The sequence below is a fragment of the Ostrinia furnacalis genome, unplaced genomic scaffold (genome assembly GCF_004193835.3).
Source record: "Ostrinia furnacalis isolate ACB-3 unplaced genomic scaffold, ASM419383v2 OfSCF1286, whole genome shotgun sequence".
NCBI classification, from domain to species: Eukaryota; Metazoa; Arthropoda; class Insecta; order Lepidoptera; family Crambidae; genus Ostrinia; species Ostrinia furnacalis.
In genome coordinates, this window is record NW_021131525.1 from 1 (window position 1) to 25,729 (window position 25,729).

At 41.6% G+C, this 25,729-nt stretch overlaps 1 protein-coding gene and 1 long non-coding RNA gene across 4 annotated transcripts; one reads left to right on the forward strand and one right to left on the reverse strand.

Annotated features, from left to right (window-relative positions):
* Nucleotides 1–1,126: 1,126 nt before the first annotated feature.
* Nucleotides 1,127–25,414, reverse strand: LOC114352241 (pyruvate kinase). 3 transcript variants are annotated; one of them, XM_028303760.1, is made up of 11 exons: nucleotides 25,182–25,414; nucleotides 19,728–19,860; nucleotides 16,952–17,175; nucleotides 16,258–16,480; nucleotides 14,733–14,839; nucleotides 12,037–12,183; nucleotides 10,508–10,609; nucleotides 9,588–9,833; nucleotides 8,194–8,416; nucleotides 2,905–3,061; nucleotides 1,127–1,394 (listed from the first exon to the last, which is right to left on the reverse strand). In XM_028303760.1, exons 1-11 carry the CDS (start codon nucleotides 25,212–25,214, stop codon nucleotides 1,382–1,384), a joined length of 1,608 nt encoding a protein of 535 aa, XP_028159561.1. In that variant the 5' UTR covers nucleotides 25,215–25,414; the 3' UTR covers nucleotides 1,127–1,381. The 3 variants fall into 3 exon arrangements, with proteins under 3 accessions (XP_028159561.1, XP_028159562.1, XP_028159560.1); XM_028303761.1 differs by lacking the exon at nucleotides 25,182–25,414 and adding an exon at nucleotides 24,711–24,835; XM_028303759.1 differs by lacking the exon at nucleotides 25,182–25,414 and adding an exon at nucleotides 22,718–23,054.
* LOC114352242 (uncharacterized) lies at nucleotides 6,371–8,418 on the forward strand. The gene is made up of 2 exons (XR_003655845.1): nucleotides 6,371–6,493; nucleotides 8,322–8,418. It is a non-coding gene; the product is annotated as an uncharacterized LOC114352242 (long non-coding RNA).
* Nucleotides 25,415–25,729: the final 315 nt, after the last annotated feature.

Genomic DNA, 25,729 nt, shown 5'->3' on the forward strand with positions numbered 1-25,729 from the left:
TGTTTCACAGTAAAAATGCTTACAGTAGTATTCATTTTGCGACTTGACTGGCACACACGTTTGCTTACGCTCGAATATCTCTTGAACGGAGCGATGGTGTGTAAGTACCTTGGGGAGCAAATTATAGTTACGTCTCAACTTAATGCGCATTTAATTAAATAAAAATAATAAAAAATGTTCCAAAAACGTGGTGGGTGGCAGCCTGCACTTAGGTAGGCACCTAACCTACTTACCGCCCGACGCGTCGGGGTCATGGGTTAAAAATGGGTCCTCTTACTTCTTCGACTTTCATCATCACCATTATATTATACTCTGCACTGGGGTTACTTGAAGTGTTTTGGCTTTCCTTAATAAAGGCTGTTACAATAAGAAACATTAAAAAATATTTGTCTACCCGATAGTTTCGTTGTCTATTTTCAAACAACTAGCGCTATCTATGACGTTTGCATAAAAGTTGTTCAGACGGTGAGCGACATCTAGTGCACGGCTTTGAAATTATTTTCCGTACCAAAATAACGTTCCATTCCGGTTACAAGATGTTTATGAAAATGCACACAAAATCATGTCATTGGTATATTTGTGCAAACATGCGTGAAAAATTGGGCTTATTCCACTATTCCCCATTGACAATCCCCGTGAACGGGGATTAGTGAACTTTTTGTTAGGGTTTTCGCGTATGAGAAATCCGCCAGATGGCAATACGTAGACGCGAGGTCCAAATGCTGCATGATTGGTTATTTTTGATATGACATTGACAGATACAGACACGTCCCGCCATCTAGCGGATCTTTCATACGCGAAAACTCTCATTAATGTTAAAAACAAAATCCTAATATAACGGTGAATAGTGAACAAAAAGTTCACTAATCCCCGTTGACGGGGATTGTCGTTGTAGTGGAATAAGCCAAAAATTGTATAAGCTTTCTGTAGCGTAGCGATACGTATTGATGAACTACACTGAACTGTCCCACCAAACTCATTTACAGAGAGGCGCCACCATTGTTCAACTATAAAGTTTCCAACATGGCAAAAATCGGAACCAGCGATCCGGTATTGACGGTGGCGCCCCCTGTCAATGTCACTGGATGGGACGGTTCGTTGTAGTTGAACAATAAAAGAAAATGCGTCTTGTTTTTAAAATTTATTCTCATTACGCAAACATGCAACATTACAATACTCTTGGTATCATAAAATAATCCATATAAATAAATACGCCTAGCACTAAACCTCAGGTTTCAAGAAACATTTACATATACGTTTTATCTTTATACATACATCACGGGTAACATTACTAGATCTCGTTGGATATCACTTGCCCTTGCGCTAATACTCAATAAAAATATGTTTAATTTCGTTAATAGCTTGCTTGTGAAGCGCTGGTTTACTCCACGTGGCTGAAAAAAGAAAAATTCAAAATTAGGTACAATTTTAGTAATAAAAACATTTTTAAGTAATTTAATTACTAAACTTCGCCAGAAGGAGAGTTATTTCTAATCATATAACAAGATGCAATAAATAAATATGGATAAGTATCGCAAAGTACTTGTATTGGTCGTGCAAAGAGAGTTGAGGCCATAAACACAAGCAAAGATTAGCATCAATGTATACGCTGTCTGCGCTGACGTCTTGCGTAGTCGCACTGACATTTGCTTTCTGTTTCGTTTGCAGAATATTTAGTAAGAGCGAGCTACTATATTTTATATTTCGAAGGCCTCTCCCTCTAGGATTTCGACAACGACCGGTCCTACGTAGCCCGTATCCAGGTGCTTCCCACGACCTTACAGCTAGAAGCAAGTAAAGTGTATGGAACTATTTCCATCGTTGCAACTCCTGTGTAGCCAGGATCCACAGCTTGACCCCCAACCAGTGAAGGTCAAGTTTGTCCCGGGGGAAGTTAAACTGTATTGGATCTGCTATGAAATTGGAGAGAGAAGGAGGAAGAACACAGGAGTTCGAAGTTAAGGGTCGACTTAAGGGACCTATCATGGGACCTGCCAATAATATTTTTCGCGAAATCACTAAAAGCAAGGGGCTGGAAGACGTAGCGTGGGCAGGCCTCCTACTAGGTGGACCGACGATCTGGTACAGGTCGCGGGAAGAGCCTGGATGCGGGCAGCGCAGGACCGTTCATTGTGGAAAACCTTGGGGGAGGCCTTTGTCCAGCCGTGGACGTCATTTGGCTGAAACGAACGAACGAACTAAAAGCAAGGCAGGGGTAACGGGACTATTCCCACCTCTCGTTCCCACCACTGCAACTCCTGTGTAGCCAGGATCTACAGCTTGACCGCCACAAAAACCCAACCAATGAAGGTCAAGTTTGTCCCGGGGGAAAGTTAAACTGTCATTGGACCCGCAACGAAATTAATCAGAAGAACATAGGAGGAGTTCGAAATTAAGGTTCGACTTCCCTCCATTGCAAAGCGGATGACAGATGACAAACAAAGGTTTAAAACCTTTAAGAAAAAGATTATGCACCACGGACAATAAATTAAATTAAGGGGGCNAGGAGTTCGAAATTAAGGTTCGACTTCCCTCCATTGCAAAGCGGATGACAGGTGACAAACAAAGGTTTAAAACCTTTAAGAAAAAGATTATGCACCACGGACAATAAATTAAATTAAGGGGGCCTATCTTATGAGCAATTAGCAACTACCTGCCAATAATATTTTTCACAAAATCGCTTAAAAGCACGGAAATTTTTCCTTGTCGCGACAAGATCGGTGTAATAAATTGCGGAAACAGATGTATGTTGTATTGAATTAAGCATTATATCACGTTCATGTTTCCAAAGATCACACTCCCACAAGATATGATGGGCAGACTGCTCATGACTGACATCATCAGTGGAACACTCGCAAAAAGGAGACGGAACTAGTTTGAATTCGTGAAGGCAGGGGTACTGACATGACACGCATAGTGTTGGTGAAGCCGGAGCCCTGCCGCCAGCCGGTGACGACGACGACGGAGTCGCCGGTGTTGATGAACCCGCGCGCGCGACCGAACTTTAGCCCGTACTGTACGCGGTTGTCCACGTCCTTCAGCCAGTCGCCCGCCGCAGACTCTGTGGGACAAATATTGGTTGATTAGAAACTGTTTAAAACTAACCCGCCGGGACTTTGCACGGGTGCTAAGTATACATATAAAACTTCCTCGTGAATCATTCTATCTATTAAAAAAACCGCATCAAAATCTGCTTCGTAGTTTTCAAGATCTAAGCATACATAACCGCCTCTGTGGTCTAGTGGTAAGACCACCTGCTTCAGATGCAGAGGTCCCGAGTTGGTGGTAGGGCTTGTTCTAAGTCCGCCTGGGCCTGGGACCGCGACAGACTTAGGTAAAATGGTGGTAGCTAGACCACCATTTTACCTAAGTCTGTCGCCATAACAACAATGTTAACAGAATTGTTGTGTTCCGGCAGTTAGAGGTAAGATATCTAGTTCCTCCGTGGTTGAGGATTCCGGGTAAAGCTCGCTTCCACCTTCGGCCTGATCATCACTTACCATCAGGTGAGATACAGGCCAAGAGCTTCCTCGTTGTGGATAAAAAAAACAAAATTAAATCCGCCCGATGTGTTCATTATATTGCAGAAATATCGTGAAGTAACAAACATGACTCTGATTAACAACTGAACTGAAGACTGTCGGAAAAAGCTAGTTTTTTTTACAGATTACCCTAAATTACTAGGGATGAATGGGAAAGGGAATGACATGAGACAGTTTTTTTTCATCCTGGTACACAATAGGCAGTAAGAGGTTTGCAACATTTGCAGCTTAGGGTTCGGTGGGCGTTTGTTTGTCTTTGTATATCTCCTGAACAAAACGCTGGATCATGCCCATTTTTGGCATCGATATAGCTAGAAGTCTGGGGAGAGACATGAGACTAGTTTCCTCTCTCACCTTGGTAGACAATAGGCAGCACGCCACGGTACAGATGCGCCTGGCGCGCGGTCTGGTCGTGACGCGTGACGGCGATGATGGAGCATGGTATATCTCCTGAACGGAGAAACGGATCGAACTGGTTCTTCGTACAGATGACCCTAGAAGCCTTGGGAATAACACAGGCAAATGTCTCACCCTGGTACACAATAGGCAGCACGCCGCGGTACAGATGCGCCTGGCGCGCGGTCTGGTCTTGGCGCGTGACGGCGATGACTTTTGTGCGTTTCTTTGTTTTTGAATAAATCCTGAACGAAACGCCGGATTGAGTTGATTTTTGGCAAGGATGTACCTTAAAACGTATGAAGTGACATGATTATCTTACCCTGGTAGACAATAGGCAGCACGCCGCGGTACAGATGCGTCTGGCGCGCGGTCTGGTCGTGGCGCGTGGCGGCGATGACTTAAGTGTGTTTGTTTTTGAATATCTCCTGAACCAATCGCTGGATTGAGTTGATTTTTGGCAAGGATGTACCTTAAAATAGGTTTTAAGGTACATCCTTGCCAAAAGTGAAGTGACATAATTATCTTACCCTGGTACACAATAGGCAGCACGCCACGGTACAGATGCGCCTGGCGCGCGGTCTGGTCGTGGCGCGTGACGGCGATGATGGGGCAGCGTGGGCGGTACTTCGAGAGCAGATGGGCGGAGCGGCCCGAGGTCGTGATGACGACGAAAGATGAAGATAATGTTTGTTTGTCCTGGAATATCTCCTGAAGGGAGCGACAGATCAAGCTGGTTCTTCGTACAGATGTCCCTAGAAGCCTTGGGAATAACACAAGCAAGTATCCAATCTCACTTTGGTACATGATAGGCAGCACGCCGCGATATAGGTGGACGTGGCTGGTGACGTCGATGACTTTTGTGTGTTTGTTTTTGAATATCTCCTGAACGAAGCGCTGGATCGTGCCCATTTTTGGCATCGATATAGCTAGAAGTCTGGGGAAAGACATAAGACTAGTTTCCACTCTCACCTTGGTAGACAATAGGCAGCACGCCGCGGTACAGATGCGCCTGGCGCGCGGTCTGGTCGTGGCGCGTGACGGCGATGATGGGGCAGCGTGGGCGGTACTTCGAGAGCAGATGGGCGGAGCGGCCCGAGGTCGTGATGACGACGAAAGATGAAGATAATGTTTGTTTGTCCTGGAATATCTCCCGAAGGGAGCGACAGATCAAGCTGGTTCTTCGTACAGATGACCCTAGAAGCCTTGGGAATAACACAAGCAAGTATCCAGTCTCAACTTGGTACACGATAAGTAGCACGCCGCGATATAAGTGCACATGGCGGGAGACATCGATGACTTTTGTGTGTTTGTTTTTGAATATCTCCTGAACGAAACGCCGGATTGAGTTGATTTTTGGCAAGGATGTTCCTTATAAGCTAGAAAATGACATGATTATCTTACCCTGGTACACAATATACAGCACGCCATAGTACAAATGCGGCTGGCGCGCGGTGGTGATGACGAAGAAAGATGAAGATAATGTTTCTTTGTTCTTGAATATCTCCTGAACGGAGCGACGGGTCGGGCTGATTCTTCGAACAGATGACCCTAAAAGCCCGAGAAGTAACATTGAACAGTTTTCACCCTCACCCTGGTATACAATAGGCAGCACGCCACGGTACAGATGCGCCTGGCGCGCGGTCTGGTCGTGGCGCGTGACGGCGATGATGGGGCAGCGTGGGCGGTACTTGGACAGCAGATGGGCGGAGCGGCCCGAGGTCGTGATGACGACGATAGAATGAACAACGAAGTAATATGAAAATAATGTTTGTTTGTCCTTGAATATCTCCTGAAGGGAGCGACGGATCGAGCTGGTTCTTCGTACAGATGTCCTTAAAAGCCTTGGGAATAACACAAGCAAGTATCCAGTCTCACTTTGGTACATGATGTGCGGCGTTCTGCCTCGCCGCGATATAAGTGCACGTGGCGGGTGACGTCGATGACTTTTGTGTGTTTGTTTTTGAATATCTCCTGAACAAAACGCTGGATCATGCCCATTTTTGGCATCGATATAGCTAGAAGTCTGGGGAGAGACATGAGACTAGTTTCCACTCTCACCTTGATAGACAATAGGCAGCACGAAGCGGTACAGATGCGCCTGTCGCGCGGTCTGGTCTTGGCGCGTGACGTCGATGACTTTTGTGTGTTTCTTTGTTTTTGAATATCTCCTGAACGAAACGCCGGATTGAGTTGATTTTTGGCAAGGATGTAGCTTAAAACCCAGGAAATGACATGCTTATCTTAACCTGGTACACAATATACAGCACGCCATAGTACAAATGCGCCTGGTGCGCGGTGGTGATGACGAAGAAAGATGAACATAATGTTTCTTTGTTCTTGAATATCTCCTGAACGGAGCGACGGGTCGGGCTGATTCTTCGAACAGATGACCTTAAAAGCCTAAGAAGTAACATAGAACCTTACCCTGGTAGACAATAGGCAGCACGCCACGGTACAGATGCGCTTGACGCGCGGTCTGGTCGTGGCGCGTGACGGCGATGATGGGGCAGCGTGGGCGGTACTTGGACAGCAGATGGGCGGAGCGGCCCGAGGTCGTGATGACGATGATAGAATGAACAACGAAGTAATATGAAAATAATGTTTGTTTGTCCTTGAATATCTCCTGAAGGGAGCGACGGACCGAGCTGGTTCTTCGTACAGATGACCCTAGAAGCCTTGGGAATAACACAAGCAAGTATCCAGTCTCACCTTGGTACACGATAAGTAGCACGCCGCGATATAAGTGGACGTGGCGGGTGACGTCGATGACTTTTGTGTGTTTGTTTTTGAATATCTCCTGAACAAAACGCTGGATCGTACCCATTTTTGGCATCAATATAGCTAGAAGCCTGGGGAAAGACGTAAGACTAGTTTCCACTCTCACCTTGGTAGACAATAGGCAGCACGCCACGGTACAGATGCGCCTGGCGCGCGGTCTGGTCGTGTCGCGTGACGGCGATGATGGAGCATGGTATATCTCCTGAACGGAGAAACGGATCGAGCTGGTTCTTCGTACAGATGACCCTAGAAGCCTTGGGAATAACACAGGCAAATGTCTCACCCTGGTACACGATAGGCAGCACGCCACGGTACAGATGCGCCTGGCGCGCGGTCTGGTCTTGGCGCGTGACGTCGATGACTTTTGTGTGTTTCTTTGTTTTTGAATATCTCCTGAACGAACCGCCGGATTGAGTTGATTTTTGGCAAGGATGTAGCTTAAAACCTATGAAGTGACATGATTATCGTACCCTGGTACACAATATACAGCACGCCATAGTACAAATGCGCCTGGCGCGCGGTGGTGATGACGAAGAAAGATGAAGATAATGTTTCTTTGTTCTTGAATATCTCCTTAACGGAGCGACGGGTCGGGCTGATTCTTCGAACAGATGACCCTAAAAGCCCGAGAAGTAACATAGAACAGTTTTCACCCTCACCCTGGTAGACAATAGGCAGTACCCCGCGGTACAGATGCGCTTGACGCGCGGTCTGGTCGTGGCGCGTGACGACGATGATGGAGCATGGTATATCTCCTGAACGGAGAAACGAATCGAGCTGGTTCTTCGTACAGATGACCCTAGAAGCCTTGGGAATAACACAGGCAAATGTCTCACCCTGGTACACGATAGGCAGCACGCCACGGTACAGATGCGCCTGGCGCGCGGTCTGGTCTTGGCGCGTGACGTCGATGACTTTTGTGTGTTTCTTTGTTTTTGAATATCTCCTGAACGAAACGCCGGATTGAGTTGATTTTTGGCAAGGATGTAGCTTAAAACCTATGAAGTGACATGATTATCGTACCCTGGTATACAATAGGCAGCACGCCACGGTACAGATGCGCCTGGCGCGCGGTCTGGTCGTGGCGCGTGACGGCGATGATGGGGCAGCGTGGGCGGTACTTCGAGAGCAGATGGGCGGAGCGGCCCGAGGTGGTGAATAACGAAGAAAGATGGAGATAATGTTTGTTTGTCCTTGATTATCTCCTGAACGAAACGCTGGATCGTGCAAATTTTTGGCATCGATATAGCTAGAAGCCTAGGGAAAGACATGAGACTAGTTTCCACTCTCACCCTGGTATACAATAGGCAGCACGCCGCGGTACAGATGCGCCTGGCGCGCGGTCTGGTCGTGACGCGTGACGGCGATGATGGGGCATGGTATATCTCCTGAACGGAGAAACGGATCGAGCTGGTTCTTCGTACAGATGTCCCTAAAAGCCTGAGAAGTAACATAGAACAGTTTTCACCCTCACCCTGGTAGACAATAGGCAGTACCCCGCGGTACAGATGCGCTTGGCGCGCGGTCTGGTCGTGGCGCGTGACGGCGATGATGGGGCAGCGCGGGCGGTACTTGGACAGCAGATGGGCGGAGCGGCCCGAGGTCGTGATGACGACGATGGCGGATGCCAAGCAAATGTTGGATGCTGAGACTGCCGCGATGGCAACTGAGTGGTCCTGCTTGATGGGCGGCTTCACCTGGAATTGGAAGATTTTGGTGATGGTCACTGATAACAGATGCGTATTGGACACGGACAAAATGGAATGTCTATTTCTCAAACAAATAAATATGAATACTCGTAAAACTAACACTGAATGGCCTATGTATAAGTTCCAAAATACTGAACTGTCCTATCCATGACATTGACAGCAGGGCGCCACCGTCAATACCGGATCGCTGGTTCCGATTTTTGCCATGTTGGAAGCCATATAGTTGAACGATGGTAGCGCCCCCCTGTCATTGAGTTTGGTGGGACAGTTCAGCGTGGGTCATCTATATGCAGTTGTTTACAAGGCAGGTATTTGACAGCAATCACACTGATGTTAAGTGAGATGTAGTCTAGGATGGTGCACTCTGACCTTGAAGATATTTAAGTAAACCTATTATTAAACCTAATATTTGACCCTAAAGTAAAATTGTTCGTATCATATTTATTAGGTACGCCTATAAACTCACATACACGTTAAGGATACGATAGATCATTTGCTAGAAGTTAAAACAGGGGCACCATCTTGTCGCCACTGTCGACTTAAAAAATGATATTTCCTTTCACTCGCCAGTGGTGCCACCTAGCAAGAACAAACACCTGCACTTACCTCATTAACAAGGTCTACGAACAGCTGCTTATGCCAGATAGCAGCCTCGGCCTCTTTGCAGATATTGGCCATGGTCAGCACACATTCCAATGGATAGTCTCCCTTGGGCGTCTCTCCGGAGAGCATGACGCAATCAGCTCCGTCCAAGATGGCATTCGCTATGTCTGAGACGGCTAAATTTCTCTAAATGTTTGTCCTTGAATACCTCCTGAACGGAAGCGCAGATTGAGCTGGTTTTTTCGTACAGATAACTAAAAAATACGGTTAATTTACTTACCTCATTAACAAGGTCGACGAACAGCTGCTTATGCCAGATAGCAGCCTCGGCCTCCTTGCAGATATTGGCCATGGTCAGCACACATTCCAACGGGTAGTCTCCCTTGGCCGTTTCTCCGGAGAGCATGACGCAATCAGCTCCGTCCAAGATGGCATTCGCTACGTCTAAGGCAGCTAGATCTCTCTAAATGTTTGTCCTTGAATACCTCCTGAACGGAACGACGGATTGCGCTGGTTTTTCGTACAGATAACCACAAAATACGGTTGATTTACTTACCTCATTAACAAGGTCAACAAACAGCTGCTTATGCCAGATAGCAGCCTCGGCCTCCTTGCAGATATTGGCCATGGTCAGCACACATTCCAATGGATAGTCTCCCTTGGCCGTTTCTCCGGAGAGCATGACGCAGTCGGCTCCGTCCAAGATGGCGTTGGCTACGTCAGAGGTTTCGGCGCGAGTGGGGCGGGGCTTCTTAACCATAGACTCGAGCATTTGAGTGGCACAGATTACTGGTTTGCCGACCTGGGGACATATTTTTTTAATAAATAAGTGTTTGAATGGTCAATTCGACCAGGGTTTTCATTTATTAATAGACTGTTTAGCAGATTATCAATTCTATTTTTAATGCACCCTTGCTTGTTACTATGCCGTGAATAACTTTAATTTCAATTGTTTGTGTAGGTGAAAATATAAAATTATTTTTTACTTATTTTTTGCTCTTTTTCCTAGCTTTTGGGATGAATTCAAGGATTTTATTAAGCTAATATCTTGTGTAACACATGAAAAAAATATTTTTCCAAAAAAAAAATAGTACAGTCATGATTAGAATAAATAAGAAATTGATATGTTAATTATAAATTAAAACGCTAAAATTTCTATTATCTATACAGTACAATACCCTCAAACTATGTTAATTACATCGTTTGCCCAAGTCATAAATATGTAAGTGCTTAGAAGACGGGTTCCCGATGCAAATAAGTGGATAAAGAGCATGAAATGTTTAATAATATGAAGTGTAGTGAGGGTACAATAGCTGAATGCTATATCTGGCACTACTCGAATAGGTTTCACAATTCTGCACTAGATTGGACGGCATTAAAAACCGAAATTCGTAGTTTTTAAGGTTATGCGTCCAGATAACTATGCAAATTTATATGAATATAGTGTATCTATCGTAATATATTGTTTATACTTACGCTATTGCAGCGGGAGATCATGGTCTTCTGGGCCAAGAACACCTTTTCTGGCGGGATCTCGATACCCAGGTCACCTCGGGCGACCATAATACCGTCAGATTCCTGTGAATAAAACATTCTTAGATCAAATAAATAAAAATAAAAATAAAAAAGCCTTTTATTTCCTACAAATTAACTTTACAATTACTTTAGGTTTCTTAGTATATTAAGATACGACTAATTTTATTTAATTTAATAACTAAGTATTCATTAACCGTTGGTTTAGCTAACATTATTTGGTTATGAAGAAAGATCAAATACGATTTTATAAAAAAAAACATGTTATAAGGAATTCAAAAGAGTTTTTATTTATTAGCTTTTAACCTTAATGCCTTGGTATAGTGTTCAAAATATAATGATTAAATTCAGCCACAATAGGGGTTTACAAAGCAGCTAGAGACGAGCTTCTGATCGAAGGAAAAACTATCTTAATAATTGCGCAATAAGAAAAATTAATCTATGTTTCGTGGGTCAATAGAATCATTGTTATCAGATTAAAATAGATGTAACTAGAACTATTTGGCAATCCGGACTGTTTGTGCTATGAAGGCAGGAAACGGTAGCAAATGAAGATTGGCCTCATCCGTTCAAAGATTAGAAAATTGCACGCGACTTTTGACTTGACATATCCAGAAAATGGCGCACTATTTTGGCAAGCAAGAGAAGTATTTTTATTTTGATAAAATCTTCAGTTGTCAGAAATCTAAATTCAACATTTTGCTATAGGTTTTTTAATTAGTTAGGCTAATTTAGAATCCGAGACTAAATACATATTGTACAAAAGAAGTTATTTCCCACCACTCTGCCAGGATCTAACAGTTAAGCCTTCAATGAGACCCAACCAATGAAGGTTGAGTAGACCAACATTGTGATTGATATAGGATATCACGAGTTCGAAATACCTTGACCTTACAACTTTGTCCTTTAAAGGTTTCCACAGACCAAACGCAGGTCAGAAGTAGTACGGGTCAGTTGCAGCGCGGCTGAGGCACACTGAAAGCAGCGCAGTTTCAAAGCAATGAGGGTTTTCGCGAATGAAAAATCCGCCAGATGGCAATACGTAGACGCGAGGTCCAAATGCTGCATGATTGGTTATTTTTGACATGACATTGACAGATATGTCAAAATCCACCAATCACGCAGCAGTCAGACCCCACATCCACGTCCCGCCATCTAGCGGATCTTTCATTCGCGAAAACCCACATTGCAACGCGGGCGGTTGTCAAAAATTTCAATATTCGAAAACCGCTTTCAACGCGCTGCTAACGCCCTGCCTCCGGTGTGTCATGCTAATACGGCCGCCTTAGTAATACAACAGCGCCGGCCCGCGTTCAAATTTGGTGTGACACACTTCAAAGAGTTTCTTGTATTACAACTTGCGCGGGCCCGCATTCAAACTGCGCTGCTACTGCCCCGCGTTTGGTCTGCCCAAGCCTTAAGGATCCGTCCAACTACTGACATGAATAAAGTCGTGTAAACGTCACACTTACCGCAATAATCTCGTCCAGGTTGACCATGCCCTGGTGGTTCTCGATCTTGGAGATGATCTTGATGTTCTTTCCCTTGTCGCCAAGGATGCCGCGGATTTCTTGCAGCGCCGCGCCGTTGCGGATGAACGAAGCAAAGATCATGTCCACCTGTAAACGTATGCTGGTCAGTATTTTGTTGATTTAATGATCATTTACAACAGTGCAATAGGGTTTTATTTTTCAAAATCTTTATTTATTTGGGGACTTTTGCATTTGCCCAATCGACCCCCATAAACTTAATTAAAATAAATAATAAGGGATTTCACCACGACCAGCGGTACAAGGGCTAGTTACTACGGCCTATCGATGAGTATTTGTGCTTTGTACCACCTGGCGAGTAAGTTCCTTGTCACTTCTTAGTGGTAAGATAAAATAAAAAATATAGACAGTAGTGCCAACTGATGAGCGCTGAAGCGGCAGAAAAAAGCCAGTGTGCATCAAATACGCACCATTGAAGCCAGATAGAATAGTAATATAATAGAACTATCGCAATGGTATCAGGTTGACGCCACTATCGAGTAAGATGATCCTCTCATCAAAATACAATACAGATGCATTTTCATGTGCACCTGGATAATTATGTGTACTTCCAGTGTAGCACTAGACATCACTTTGTTCAATAATCTTGCACGCCAATACAGTACTTGACAACATCAGTCGCACAAACAACGTGACGTTATGCATTTTTGATGACGTAGGTGTCTGGTAATTCCTAACTAAACCTGGTTGGCTAGAAGCCCAAACTGTCTTGTTGATAACGGAAGCTTCATACGAAGTCTTCAATATGAATGGTCAAGCCACGATGTTATGTGTGTACAGTCAACCGAACAGCATCTCAGACTTCACATTTTTGTTGCAATATCACCCTTATTACAACCATATAAGGCCTGGTTCAGATGATGGAGCGCTCTACGCGTATAGCATATCGCTTCATGTGTACTCTGAGAATAAAATACATGTTGTAAACGTGCGTTACCAAAACGCGCTTTGAGTTCCCATCATCTGAACGTGGCCTAAGACGCCACAGTATGCTTAACATGTTGTGACGTCTGTTCATAAATTAGTGAACAACTCAGCGCGTATGATTCAGTTGTCAAACCGTTATTGTTTACCGCTGTTACGCAACAATTATATTTGGACGACCCACAAGGTCATTGAATTCGCCAACTTTACCGTCTGGTCGCACCCAGAAGTAACGTCATGCCTGTGTCAATTGCCATTTGTGATACAGATACATTCAGTAGCACCACTTTCACAAATTAGGTCCGGATTCAACAAAGGTGAAGCGGGGCGGAGAAACGTTCTGATTAACCAATCAGATTTCATTAATATTGAATGAAATCAAAACATTTCTTTTTTTATTCATAACGAGGAAGCTCTTGGCCTGTATCTCACATGATGGTAAGTGATGATCAGGCCGAAGGTGGAAGCGAGCTTCACCCGGAATCCTCAACCACGGAGGAACTGGCTATCTTACCTCTAACTGTCGGAACACAACAATGCTGTTAACATTGTTGTTATGGCGACAGACTTAGGTAAGATGGTGGTAGCTAGCCAGGCGGACTTAGAACAAGCCCCAATACCAACCAAACCAAATAGAAAAATCTGCCCCCACTGGGAATCGAACCCGGGACCTCTGCGTCTGAAGCAGGTGGTCTTACCATTAGATCACAGAGGCGGTTATTAGTATTTCTCCGCTCCGACTTGGTGGTTTGGCCTTAATTTTTGAGGTATTTGCAGCAAAGAGAATGCTGATGAGGAAACGAAAGAGAGGGTGATACGAGATGAAAGAGAGGGATGGTAACGGTTGAGGAACTTCCTCATTATAAGTGGAGGACGACTCTTCATCAATCTTGATGATCATCGTTGAACAGAAATATTTTTTCCAACATTAAAAAAAATCACGAACTTGATTGACCTCTTTCTATACCATTATTGAATAGGAACAACAAAACAGCGGGCATTGCTGCTATTTAACGTGAATGTCGGAACAAAATATTTATCATCTCAGTACCGAATGAAGCCCACTGAGTTCAACTCCACTACCGAACCCACAGCGATAAAGTTGATTATTATTTTGGTGATCAAATTGTCACTTTATTATTTGCGAGATAAAGATTGTTATATAATAATCGCGATAACAAATGCACGAGTTTCCGTGACGCATGGCAGTGAACATCACACCACAATAATGTGCATCTGGCTGACATAGTAATGTAGGTATATCTTCATGTTTACGGTGTGATTTTCGCCTAGCTTAAGAGATTTGCAGGATAAGCCTATAAGACGATAAAGAAAACAACATGGTACTTGTACACATTGAATCATGCGTTATCAAATGATAAATGTAGGGGTTTGGCGACTAAATATCATTTTTTTTATTATTTGCCTAAAACTGATCTGATTTATTTGGGATGTTGGGAATTATTGAGGTAAGTTACTGGGAATAGGACATGTCTCTTCGCGTCCAAATGACGGATCGCCTTTCATAAGCAGTAGAATAGGAGTCACCTCTTCACACACTTTTCTGTCACAGGCACTTTTGTTTTAGTATATCCGTATGATGAATAGTTCGCTCCACTACCTCGGAAACTTGTTCAGTTATGATGGCTGTAGTAAATAATAAATTACACCAAGAAAGGATAATAAATACTCACGCCCTGTTCAACACCAAAGAGTAAATCTGACTTGTCCTTTTCAGAGACGGCTGGCAGGTCCACAGGCAGACCAGGGAGGTTCACGCCCTTCCTTGAGCCCAGCATACCTTTGGAAAGAAATATTTGCTTTAAGTATAGACTTATAGAACTCCCATGGTTAATAATGCCTTCTACATACCTGAATTCCACATTTACCTATGTTTTACAAATGAGTTGATTTGATACATCATCTCCATAAACTATTTTCTAATAAAACAGACATAAACATCGTTTCAGCTAAAAAACGTTTACTATTGGACAAAGGATATCCTCCCCTAGGGTTTCCACAAATACTTGTTCTGCGCTGACCGCATTCAAGTGTCTCCCGCGACCTGTAATGAGTGGGAGGGAGGCTTCCTGCCTACACTTCATTTTCTGGTCCGTGGTAAATTGAGAATGTTACTAGGTATGCAAAATCACTTGAAACCTATGTTACAGTTAAGCTTTTACATTTACAAATACATTAGTTTTTATTTCATTCAAAAATACCCAGTAGTTATGATTTTATAGGCATTCAAAGTTCGCTTAAATATTGAGTCCCGCGCGTCCGCTCACTAGAAAACGGATATAAACATACTTAAATAATTTTTTTTTTGTAAATACAAACTTATTATACATATTAACACCCAGATCCATCACAGAAATTAAAATTGAACCAAACCCAAACTTGATGCGATTGTGTCGTTTTATTGCGAATTACCTTCCAGCTCCATCATTAGACCCCGATTACTATATAGAATTAAAATACTCATCAATACAAAACGAACGAGCCCAAACTCGATGCATTTAAGTCGTTTTATTATAGAGTTCCTATGGCCACCTTCCAGCTCCATCATCAGATCAGCTCCATGTCATCATAATATTGCATGGTCATCCAAATCACATGTGTTTGCGAAATTTCAGCTTAATCGGTTGCCTGGAAGTGGGTCTTAATTCAGTTTGCAAGATTCCACCCATACAAATATGAGCCAGTCGTTGTAATATGACGTCACGCGCATAAAATGGCGGGCCGGCCGCCGCCCGCACTTTTAAAATTCAATATCTTGGAAACTAATTGACGTATCGAAATAATTCTTTCACGTGTATTTTTTATTTTTAACAGAGAATACAGAAAGCTAAAAAACAAAATTAGTGAACATTCTTCATTCTAATAGTCTGGCCTGTGAGCACGTAGAATTTTGTCCAATGACCCCAAGCTACCCATCCTTATCGCTCGCGCGTAATTATGTTGTTGTCGCGCTCGCACACTCACTGCGGGCGCCCGTCGCACAGTCGCGACAGCAATATAATTACGACAGCAAGATAAGGATAAGCTTTGGGTCATTGGACAAAATTCTAAGTGCTCACAGACCGGGCTTTAGAACGTTTCTGCTCCAACGGCCATCAGGTCTAAGTCCCACCCCGCCCAGTTTGGCAATTTAGCTATGTCAGTTACTTTGGTTCACCTTGGTCCAGATCGCTGTAAAGATTGTTACCCTCAACTTACCTCCATTCTCAATAGTGCAGGTAAGCATATCAGCGCTGGCAGACTGGCAGATGATGGAAATTAAGCCATCATCGATGAAGATCCTGTTGCCTGGCTTCACGACGTTGGTGATGTTCTTGTAGTCAACGTATATTACTGAGGCGTTGCCCTTCTCTTGCATGGAGGGATCTGTGGTGAGTTTGATGGTCTCGCCTTTCTTTAATTCCACTTCAGCTGAGCCGCCCTGAGGAATTCAGTTCAAATTAATTCCTGGAAATTGATCCTTATTGAATAGGTAGTTAAAGATCTTTTTTAATGTTAAATCTACATAACGAGATGTTGCTTTTGAGCACCAAGAATCCACGTCTTTCGGTTCAGACAGATGCTATTGAAAAATATATGTATTCTGAAGGACTTTTTCAGAGCACTTGTAGGTACATATATTATCCCAAAAATAGTTTGTTCTACGACCATTAGGGGCTACTCATATAGACTAATATTGATCGAAAAATTTACGAATATTGCGGCGGAAAAAAAATTACAGCTGTGATACTGCGAAACCTTCCAGCAAAGGCAGAAAAGTTTAAGATATTTTTTTTATTTATTTAGGAAAACAAACAACTGAACAAAACATATTTTTCTTAAGATAGTTCAATAATATAAAGACTAAGTAACTAATAGATAAGATATTATCTAGATATCAATGGATACTCACGCCTTCCAAAAGTCCAGTTCTGATTTCGGGTCCCTTGGTATCCAAAGCGATGGCCAACGAGAAGGGCATGCCGAGTTTGGCGCTGTAGTTCTTCTCAGCCTGGCGGCAGTTGGCGATGGTTTCCGCATGGTACTCATGAGAACCATGGGAGAAGTTCATGCGAGCCACGTTCATGCCTGTCTCCATCATTTTCTCCAGCATGGCCACATCGCGGGAAGCCGGTCCTGTGAGGATAGTAGGTGAATAAACGATCGGATTTTCCGTAACAAGACCTCCATAATTAACCAAGACTTGCACTCAAGCCAGTTTGAGCTGGACCTTACTGGCCCCTTTTATTTTGTAACTTTAAATATAAATTGTGGGAAAACAATAAATGTTTTTATAATTACAACGAAGTCCATTTGGCTATGCTTGTGTTTAGACAAACTTCATTTCTCTTTCTACACGTCTGAGATATTCGGAGCGTATGCTAAACGGCTTAGTGAGATGGAATGGAATGGATGGATGATTATGAATCTATCAATAGCGCTTTTAACAAATCTTGTTGTGATACTAAAATTATGGAATCTGTGTAAGCTTAATAGATACCTACATAAAGTAGAAGTTATGAATATGTATAAAAGGTTTAATAACCTAACCGAAGAGCAATAAAAACTTTGGCACGACACTTACGCAATTTTCCAGAACCTTAAATTTTCCTTTTCACGAAATGGCGAAAGAATTTTAAAATTTGCATGAAACAACAGGAAACCATACAGAAAATTTTTAAACAAACAATTTTTAAATTATTTAAGGTTTGTGTTGCGCAGTGGTCAAATAGTTTTGGTATTTCATTATAATGTGAAACCGACGTGCCTTTAGCGTTAGTGATTATATCGATCATGCATTCGTCAGAAAGTTCAACTGCGGTCATAGGTAGGTCAAACCTATTGTGGGCTAAATATTCAGGATGCTAATATGAAATACTGGTTTAGTGCATTGTCATAGTCGTGAATACTCGGAATTTGTCCCCTAGACAGAGTGACAATCGTATCGTCACTGTGAGAGACTCGATTCAGCGAGCGAAGGTAAAGGTAGTAGCGAAGCGATCACGAAATTAAGTTTTGTCTTGGCTGCCTACCTATACACAATGTAACATTCGATTTCGAGTTGAGATCGTATTCTTTTTTTTATGCATAACAAGGCAGGTATTTGATCACAATGGTACATATCTGCCCTGTAAGTGCCTATTCACTCTCGCCTTGAAAAGGCCCGGATTATAGTCTTCGGGAAAGACAGCAGCAGGCAACGAATTCCAGTCCCTAGCTGTTCGCATTATAAAAGAGTCATCGAAACGCTTAGTGCGAGCTGGTGGAACGTCAACAATACATATAGGGATGGTACGCTAACCTGCGTCTGGTTCCCCGATGATGGAAGGGGGCTGGTGGCATCCTAGGTTCGTAGTAGGTATGTAGTCGTAGATGTAGGATAAGAAATTTGCAGCCTAGTATAATTAGATAAGTAAGTTTGATTGATTTGTTTTTAACTAACAAAATAGATACGATTAAATACGATGCAATAAAGTAGGTATGGGATTTTATCGACTCTTTTAATGAATGTCACATTGCCTAGTGGCAGAGGTTATTTCATGGTTGACTTATTGATACCTACTTACATTCGCGATAACAATTTGATGCGATATTTAATTCCTACGCTCAAGTAAGTTTCCGTATAGGAGTTTATAGCCCAGGCTAGTAGGTAAGCGCCTAATGTGGGCTGCAAACAGGACATTAAACAACGCAGTTGACGTCTGTGCGACATTAGAAGTTCGCGAAGTTATCATCATCATCATTTCAACTTAGGACGTCCACTGCTGAACATAGGCCTCCCCCAATGATTTCCACAATGGTCGGTTGGCGGCGGCCTGCATCCAGCGCCTTCCCGCTACCCTTTTTAAAGTTGGTCCATTTTGTGGGTGGACGTCCTACGCTGCGCTTTCCCGTACGTGGCGTCCACTCCAGAACCTTGCTGCCCCATCGGCCGTCAGTTCTGCGTACTATATTATGCCCTAGTTCGCGAAATCAATCTAACTTATTTTAAAGCTACCTACATACAACCCGGTCGAGTTAACGTCTCGTCGACGCTCTGGTACGAACGGGACAACGCTGGGAGATGTGCGGATGAGTGCGAGGGAGTTGCATTCCAGTGAAGTGCGCAGTTAGCTCGACCGGTTTGTAAAATCTTATTTGATTAGAGTAGAAAATAGAAATAGAGTATGATTTGAAGAGACAGTGCCCGAATCGGTAACGAACTGCCGATTCGAGAACTGATGGTTCGATCCCATCGCGTAGGGTAGTTGACACAAGATTATAAAAACAAAGCCTTACCGCAAATAGTTAAACGCGCGTTGAATACTACTTTAATTTCAAATTTTAAACTTTCGCGTTCCATTTCAACTAAATTAGAAAGAAACAGATGGTCTGCTTATGACCACGGCTGCAGCATAGCAGTCGAAACGTCAAGCCGAGAGTACATAATATAACTAAAGGTTCAGCCAAACTAACGCGATCAGCCGGCGTGCAGCTATGGCGATTAATGCTTTTCAGTCTGATCGCCATCGCTGCACACCGGCTGATCGCGTTGGTTTGGCTGAACCTATAGTCATAAATGTCGCGTTAAGACCCGTGCGTGTCTTTCTCTTTTACTTTAAATTAACATTTAGCATGGAAAAGTAATTTAAACCAGTTTTTAACGCGCTTTTAACTTTGTTTGTGGTAGGTAAGTGTAAGAACCTTACCGATAGTACAGATGATGCCGGACAGTCTCACGTAGGAAGCCTTGGAGTCGATGTCCAGGGCGTTGATGTGTTGCAGGTGCGTGCCCGCGTTGGCCGCCGCGGCCTGCATGGCGGGCTTATCAGCGGAGCCGGCCTAGAAGACCAGTCTTCATTAGATATGCTAATTTTTCAACCTGAGCGCTCCTGCACACGACGCCGCCACCGCGCCGCCGCCGCGCCCCTATAAGTACTGTTTGTTATACGCGCCGCGTAAAGCCCGCCGCCGCGCCGCCACCACGTTGTCAAAGCGGCGGCGGCGCGGCAGCGGGCTTCACGCGGCGCGTATAAACAGTGCAAAGGCGCGGGGACGGCGCGGCGGCGGCGTCGTGTGCAGGAGCGCTTATGCTAATTGAATAAGGTTCAAATGTTGAACCCTATGAAGCAGTGGCGGCGTAGCATAGGTTGGCACCCGGGGCGGCACCCCCCCTGTCATGACATCACGACCGTCCTTGCCATGCAGATGCGTCAGTGAGTACTAATCTGCGCGACTTTGTCACCCCCTGATGCTTGGCACCCGGGGCGGACCGCCCCCACCGCCCCCCCCTTACGCCGCTACTGCTATGAAGTCTGTCAGCTCACTAGTTAACGCCACTGGCGAGAGAGATCCTGTCTGTTTATTGACAAAAGCTATGTTGGTCCCAACGTCACTCGTAAGGACTGGATATACAAAATATTGGCACCAACCTTGGGACAAATTATTTTCTAGATAAATTCTTTAGAGAAGAGGCGTTGGGGCCAACACTCAGATCATAGAATCCTATGATCTGAGGGCCAACACGTGTGGAGCCGGCCTAAGACAGTGGCGCCAACTGGTGAGCGCAATAAGGAAATCTTTATTAAACGAACCGGCCACTTATTTATTAGGTACGTTCTTTCGTTTCAGTTACAAATTATTTACTTTATTGCTTATGTGCAGAATACAAAAGGAACTTAACTAATACCATAATGGCATTCTCTTTCAGTCAATTCATGGCAGATGGTTAGGTTTATTTAGAAGAGCTATGAATCTCTGGAGCCTGCTGGCGCCAGGAAAACTGAAGGCTAGATGATTTAAATATTGGGACCAGGTAATTACAAATCTATGAAATTACAATAATATTAATTCTATGAAAATATCCATACACCCACCAAGGAAATAGTATTTATGTTTCCTATTAGATAGTAAGCCAGTGACGCACTGATTGATGACCACAAGTGCAACGGAGTAAGCAACACGGCTAATCGACTTGGCATTGAGGTGCAGTTAGACCATTTTACGATACAATAGTTCATATTTGAATTTTGCTATTGATTTTTGTGATAAAGGAAAAATAAATAGGCGTTGTACTTTCTAAAACCTACAATATCTATTATAGCCTGACCAGGAACATAAAAACCCTGGCATAGAGGCGCGTCAATTGCATTTGATAGTGCAACACTGAGTACAGTCGTACCTGTGTTAAATTAATAGGCTAACTTTATGAATCAGGATTCAGGATTACGGGCTAATTTGATATTTTCATAAATTAACGAAAAAATATTACTATAGGTAACCTGATTTAAATAAATTAAATGAAACCATCAATCAAGCTAGTAGATTTATTTTATTATTCATCAATAATCAAATTCAGAACTTGAATATTCAACTGCAATGTCTGCTCATGACCGCTTCAAACTCGGTACTTCTTTCCCAATCCCATAAAATTCAAAACTTAGAAAGTGACAAATTTTTAAAAATAGGTAGTTGAAACAAACCACAGCTAATTTTCATAGTGGACTGTACTATACGATAAACATGTCAGTCAATTTGACAACCTTTGTCGGAAACATTATTCAATGAAAATATTGTCCGAACCCTTAGTATTTCTCTTCGACAAATACTTTAACACATTGTGAACCACTTTTCTTTCACGACTATAAAAATATTTTAGCAATTTAATTCATAAAACCAATTGCGCACATTTAAAATAAAGTTTGTTTACACTTTGACAGCAATAGACTGACATGCAAGGTGACATGTCAATGAAGTTTTCAGTTACTGTTGCCATTAAAAGAAATTAGTACCATTAGTTTTCCGCAACATGGCGAGGGTTTTTATGTTCCTGGTCAGGCTATACATAGGTATTTTAAACATAATGTCAGTGTAATTATCTCAGTAGCTGAGGATATGTCAAAATAAAATTTAAAAAACTTATTTGGTGGTTGTATAAAATTATGTACCTAGCAGACGTCTTATTAACAAATCTATAGGTAAAGACTAATACATATAAAACTTTAAAACACAGAATGAGCTCTAAAAAAAAAAATTATAGTTATACACAGCTCCACAACCGTGACGATGAGCATTTAGAAACAAATAAATAAATTAAATGTGTTTCCATTTGAACGCATCTGCATACATCAGTTTCTATTTACAAGAATTTTAGGTATCGTCAAATGAGCATACTGAAGCATTTTATCATGTGACTGAACGTAAAGGTTTTACATTTCAGAAGGTAGTAGGTACATTTAGAACTTTAGTATTTGCATGGTGTACAGATTATGTAGTAATAAACAAAAAAATAGTTACGCATAAAAATAAAAAAAATAAAAAATATAAGCAAAATATAAATAATTAATTATTCTATGTTTTAGTGAAATAGATAATCTACATAGCATTAGAAAGACGAGGTAAGTTTATGCAAATAACAGTACTTTAATCATTACCTACAGTGCATTACTTCCGTATTGAATACATTTTGTTCTGATAAGATAGTAGGAAAGTGCCTATCACAGCTGCTATGTTCCTAGCTACCTTAATAAAAACATTGAAGTAACTAACAAATCAATAGACCGAAAATTTGGAGAACTTATCATCAAATGTTACGTCGCAATCGTTAAGCCTACGACAAAAACCGGCGTAAAGTTTTCAAGGCGTCGCACCAACAAAATAGTTCACGTAAGATCTAATTTCAGACAGCTAAATTATTTACCTCGGTCTTCCCATCGTAAACTGTCGACCAAACCATGTTCGCTGCGATATGGTGTAACAATCTTTTACGGAACTCCGCGGTAGGTAAAACAGGCGGCGATTGTGATCTTGAACTGCCCTTTAGCCGTGGAAAACTGTACCCCACAGCGTCGGCACTTGCGTAGTAGACGGGGACGGGGAGTAGCGAGCGGCGCGCGCAACGCAGCGTTGCGACGGGGTAAGTGTCTCCACAGAAACCAAATTCCACGCGGATTTATCCACCGATATCAACTTCACCAAACCACAAATACTCGATATGTGCAGTTACACATGCATAAATTGCAACCCGTATGCCCATTTCACAGGAACACTGCTAGTTCGATGGCTTCTAAATTTAAACTTTTGAAAACTTGCCAATAGGTCTGAATGGTAATAGTTTTAGCATCAGTAAGCGGTGCACTACTATCTAGTAAAAATTTTCTGTATTGATTGAATTGAATTGTTTTGATTGATGATAACGGTCATTGATCCCACTTTCGCGGATTTTTTGACAGTTCATAAGGTCATCGTTCACCGGACGTTAAAAGAAAGTCAACTGAATGAAGTAACGAACTATAAATTGCACTTCCTTCCGGAATTTCAATTTCCGGAAAAAATGTAGTAATTCGGCAGGGGTAAGAAACATTTTGTCATATATATTACCTTGTAAAAGTAAAAATTATTTATTTGCCAACAAAGGGCTGTTTGCAAACAGCTGTTCTTCTAGCGGCTGCTGCATTAAGCATTAATTTTTATTTTTTCTGTGAGTAGGATTTCAAAGAGCTCTTCTGCTATTAAATTGGGAATCTGTTTTAAGTTAGTGGGACTTTATTAATTTGTGAAAAACAAATTAATATTATTTAAAAAAATATGTATATTGTAAAGCTAAAGCTAATTTTAATTCCATCTTGTCTTTTACAACTTCATAAGTTTTGTTAAAATTATGCCTAAGTACCTACTAAGAAAAATAACACCAATGTGACAATTAAACAAAGTGAAACATAGTTTACAGAGCTACTTGCGCGCTGGTTCCGTACAATGCAATAAGTGCGCATTGAATTTTTTTACAAATAAATTGGGCTTTTTTGCAAGGTTTCTTTCTCCCAGGATAAATTAATCGAAAATACCGGCCATGCAGGTAAAGCTATATGAAATATTTATACATTTATTTGCATTAACATATTTAATAAAATAGAAGGTATTATAATATGACCTATATTCATCAATTGTCATAACATTATAAAAAGAAAATCTAACCAGAATTTGTTTGATTATTCAGAATTTGAACATTTCACACATTTTATAGTAGGTAATTTATCACACCTATTACAGCTGCTTATAGTGGCAGTTATTGTACTTTAATTCCTCACCTATTTATTCTTTTTCCACTTTTTTCTACTCATAGATTGAAACCATGCAGCTTTATTATTTTAAAATATGAGAGATAGTAATCAAAATATCATTAAAAAAATGTCTCTTTAAAAGTCATTTTGCTTGTGAATATTTTATTTACCTATTTACTTTTATTTACATTACATTTTCCTTGATTATTTGTAGGTTAGGTTATGATAATATATCACAAACATTAAGATCATCATTCATATACGAACAAGTCAAAGCCAATACTCTAAATCATAGAGTTAAATAACATAATTATATTTTGTAAAAATAACTTTTCATAATGATAAAACAATCAACAAGTTGCTGCTATACTTTACAACCGGCCTTAACACTACCTAGTATCTTTAATAGAACAATAGAAGTCAGAATAAAAATGCACAATGACCAATAATTCGTGTGTGTCAAGTGTTAATTGTAATGCAATTGTGGTCATCGTTCATTTCAATTTAGCAGTTTGACGTCAGTCTAAAAGCCTAATCTAGTTTTTAAAACATTGTTTTGTCAAATTACATTAATTTGCCAAATTATTATTTAAAAGCACTTAAACCAATTTAAATGAAATAATGTATACTCACACCAGACATTTTAGTTCAAATATAACTTAATTTAAAAGTTAAATAATAGTTCACAAGCACGGCAGTAGCGATAGGTGTGTAGAATGACAGCAATTCCCACTAAAGACTTTAGAGGTCAACGCAATGTCATGGACAGGTAGGTGGCCATTTTTATATGTAGCCAGTTTTCAGAAAAGGATCCTACCATTTTTTTTATAAAATTGTATAATAATAATTGGAAAACCACTTTATTTGTGGGCAGTCATTGTAGTAAAATAAAATATGAAAATGTTTGTGACTTCTTTCTAAATGGCTATTTTTTAGTCAAAACAGCAACTATTTCATTGTATGAATGAAAGATTCACAACTTATTCATCATAATTAAATATTATCACAAATTAATCTCCCTGTTTATGTCATCTGAAAGTAGGTCATAAATAAATAAAACTTAAATCCTAAAGTAAGAGGTACTATTTAGTTAAGTGTACTTACAAAATGTCTATTCCTTGTTTCTACAGCTTTCATTGTTCTGTTCAATTAATAAATTAAACATAAAAAATTACACACTACACACACGACCCTACCGCGTTAAAGTTAAGACGAGACTTGTGCCCGGTCATCGATTTTATCTCTTGATGTTAAACCCAGCTTACCCCCTTATCACTATTATCGGTCGACCACATGAACACGCCAGACCAGGCAGGCTAGGTCGCGAGTTTTCTTCCACTATGTCGCGATAGAGAAACACGTTTTGCATTTTAAATTGACTATATTGGCCTCTCAAGGTCCTCCGAAGTTAAGTGCGTATGATTGATGAATTGAGCAAATTGTTTGATTTTTATGTGTTGCTGGCGTGGGTAACTTTTGTAGTTTTACTTATACCCAATAGGTAATAATTTTCTAAAATTAAGCAGAACCTGCAAGCAATTTCATAATTTTATTCTAAATAACTAATTCCATTTATTTCTGTTACAAATTCGCGTAGTATCTTCTACCATACGGATCAGTTTCTTAGAGTTCATCATACGAGATCATACGCC

Bases quoted from the DNA above. Each gene is read 5' to 3' on its own strand.
- LOC114352241 (XM_028303759.1), bottom strand. From the start codon at position 22,753: ATGGTTTGGTCGACAGTTTACGATGGGAAGACCGAG. The intron at 19,861-22,717 runs GTAAATAATTTA...CTGGTCTTCTAG, and splicing joins TTTACGATGGGAAGACCGAG to GCCGGCTCCGCTGATAAGCC. The intron at 10,610-12,036 runs GTAAGTGTGACG...TTTTATTCACAG, and splicing joins ACCTGGACGAGATTATTGCG to GAATCTGACGGTATTATGGT.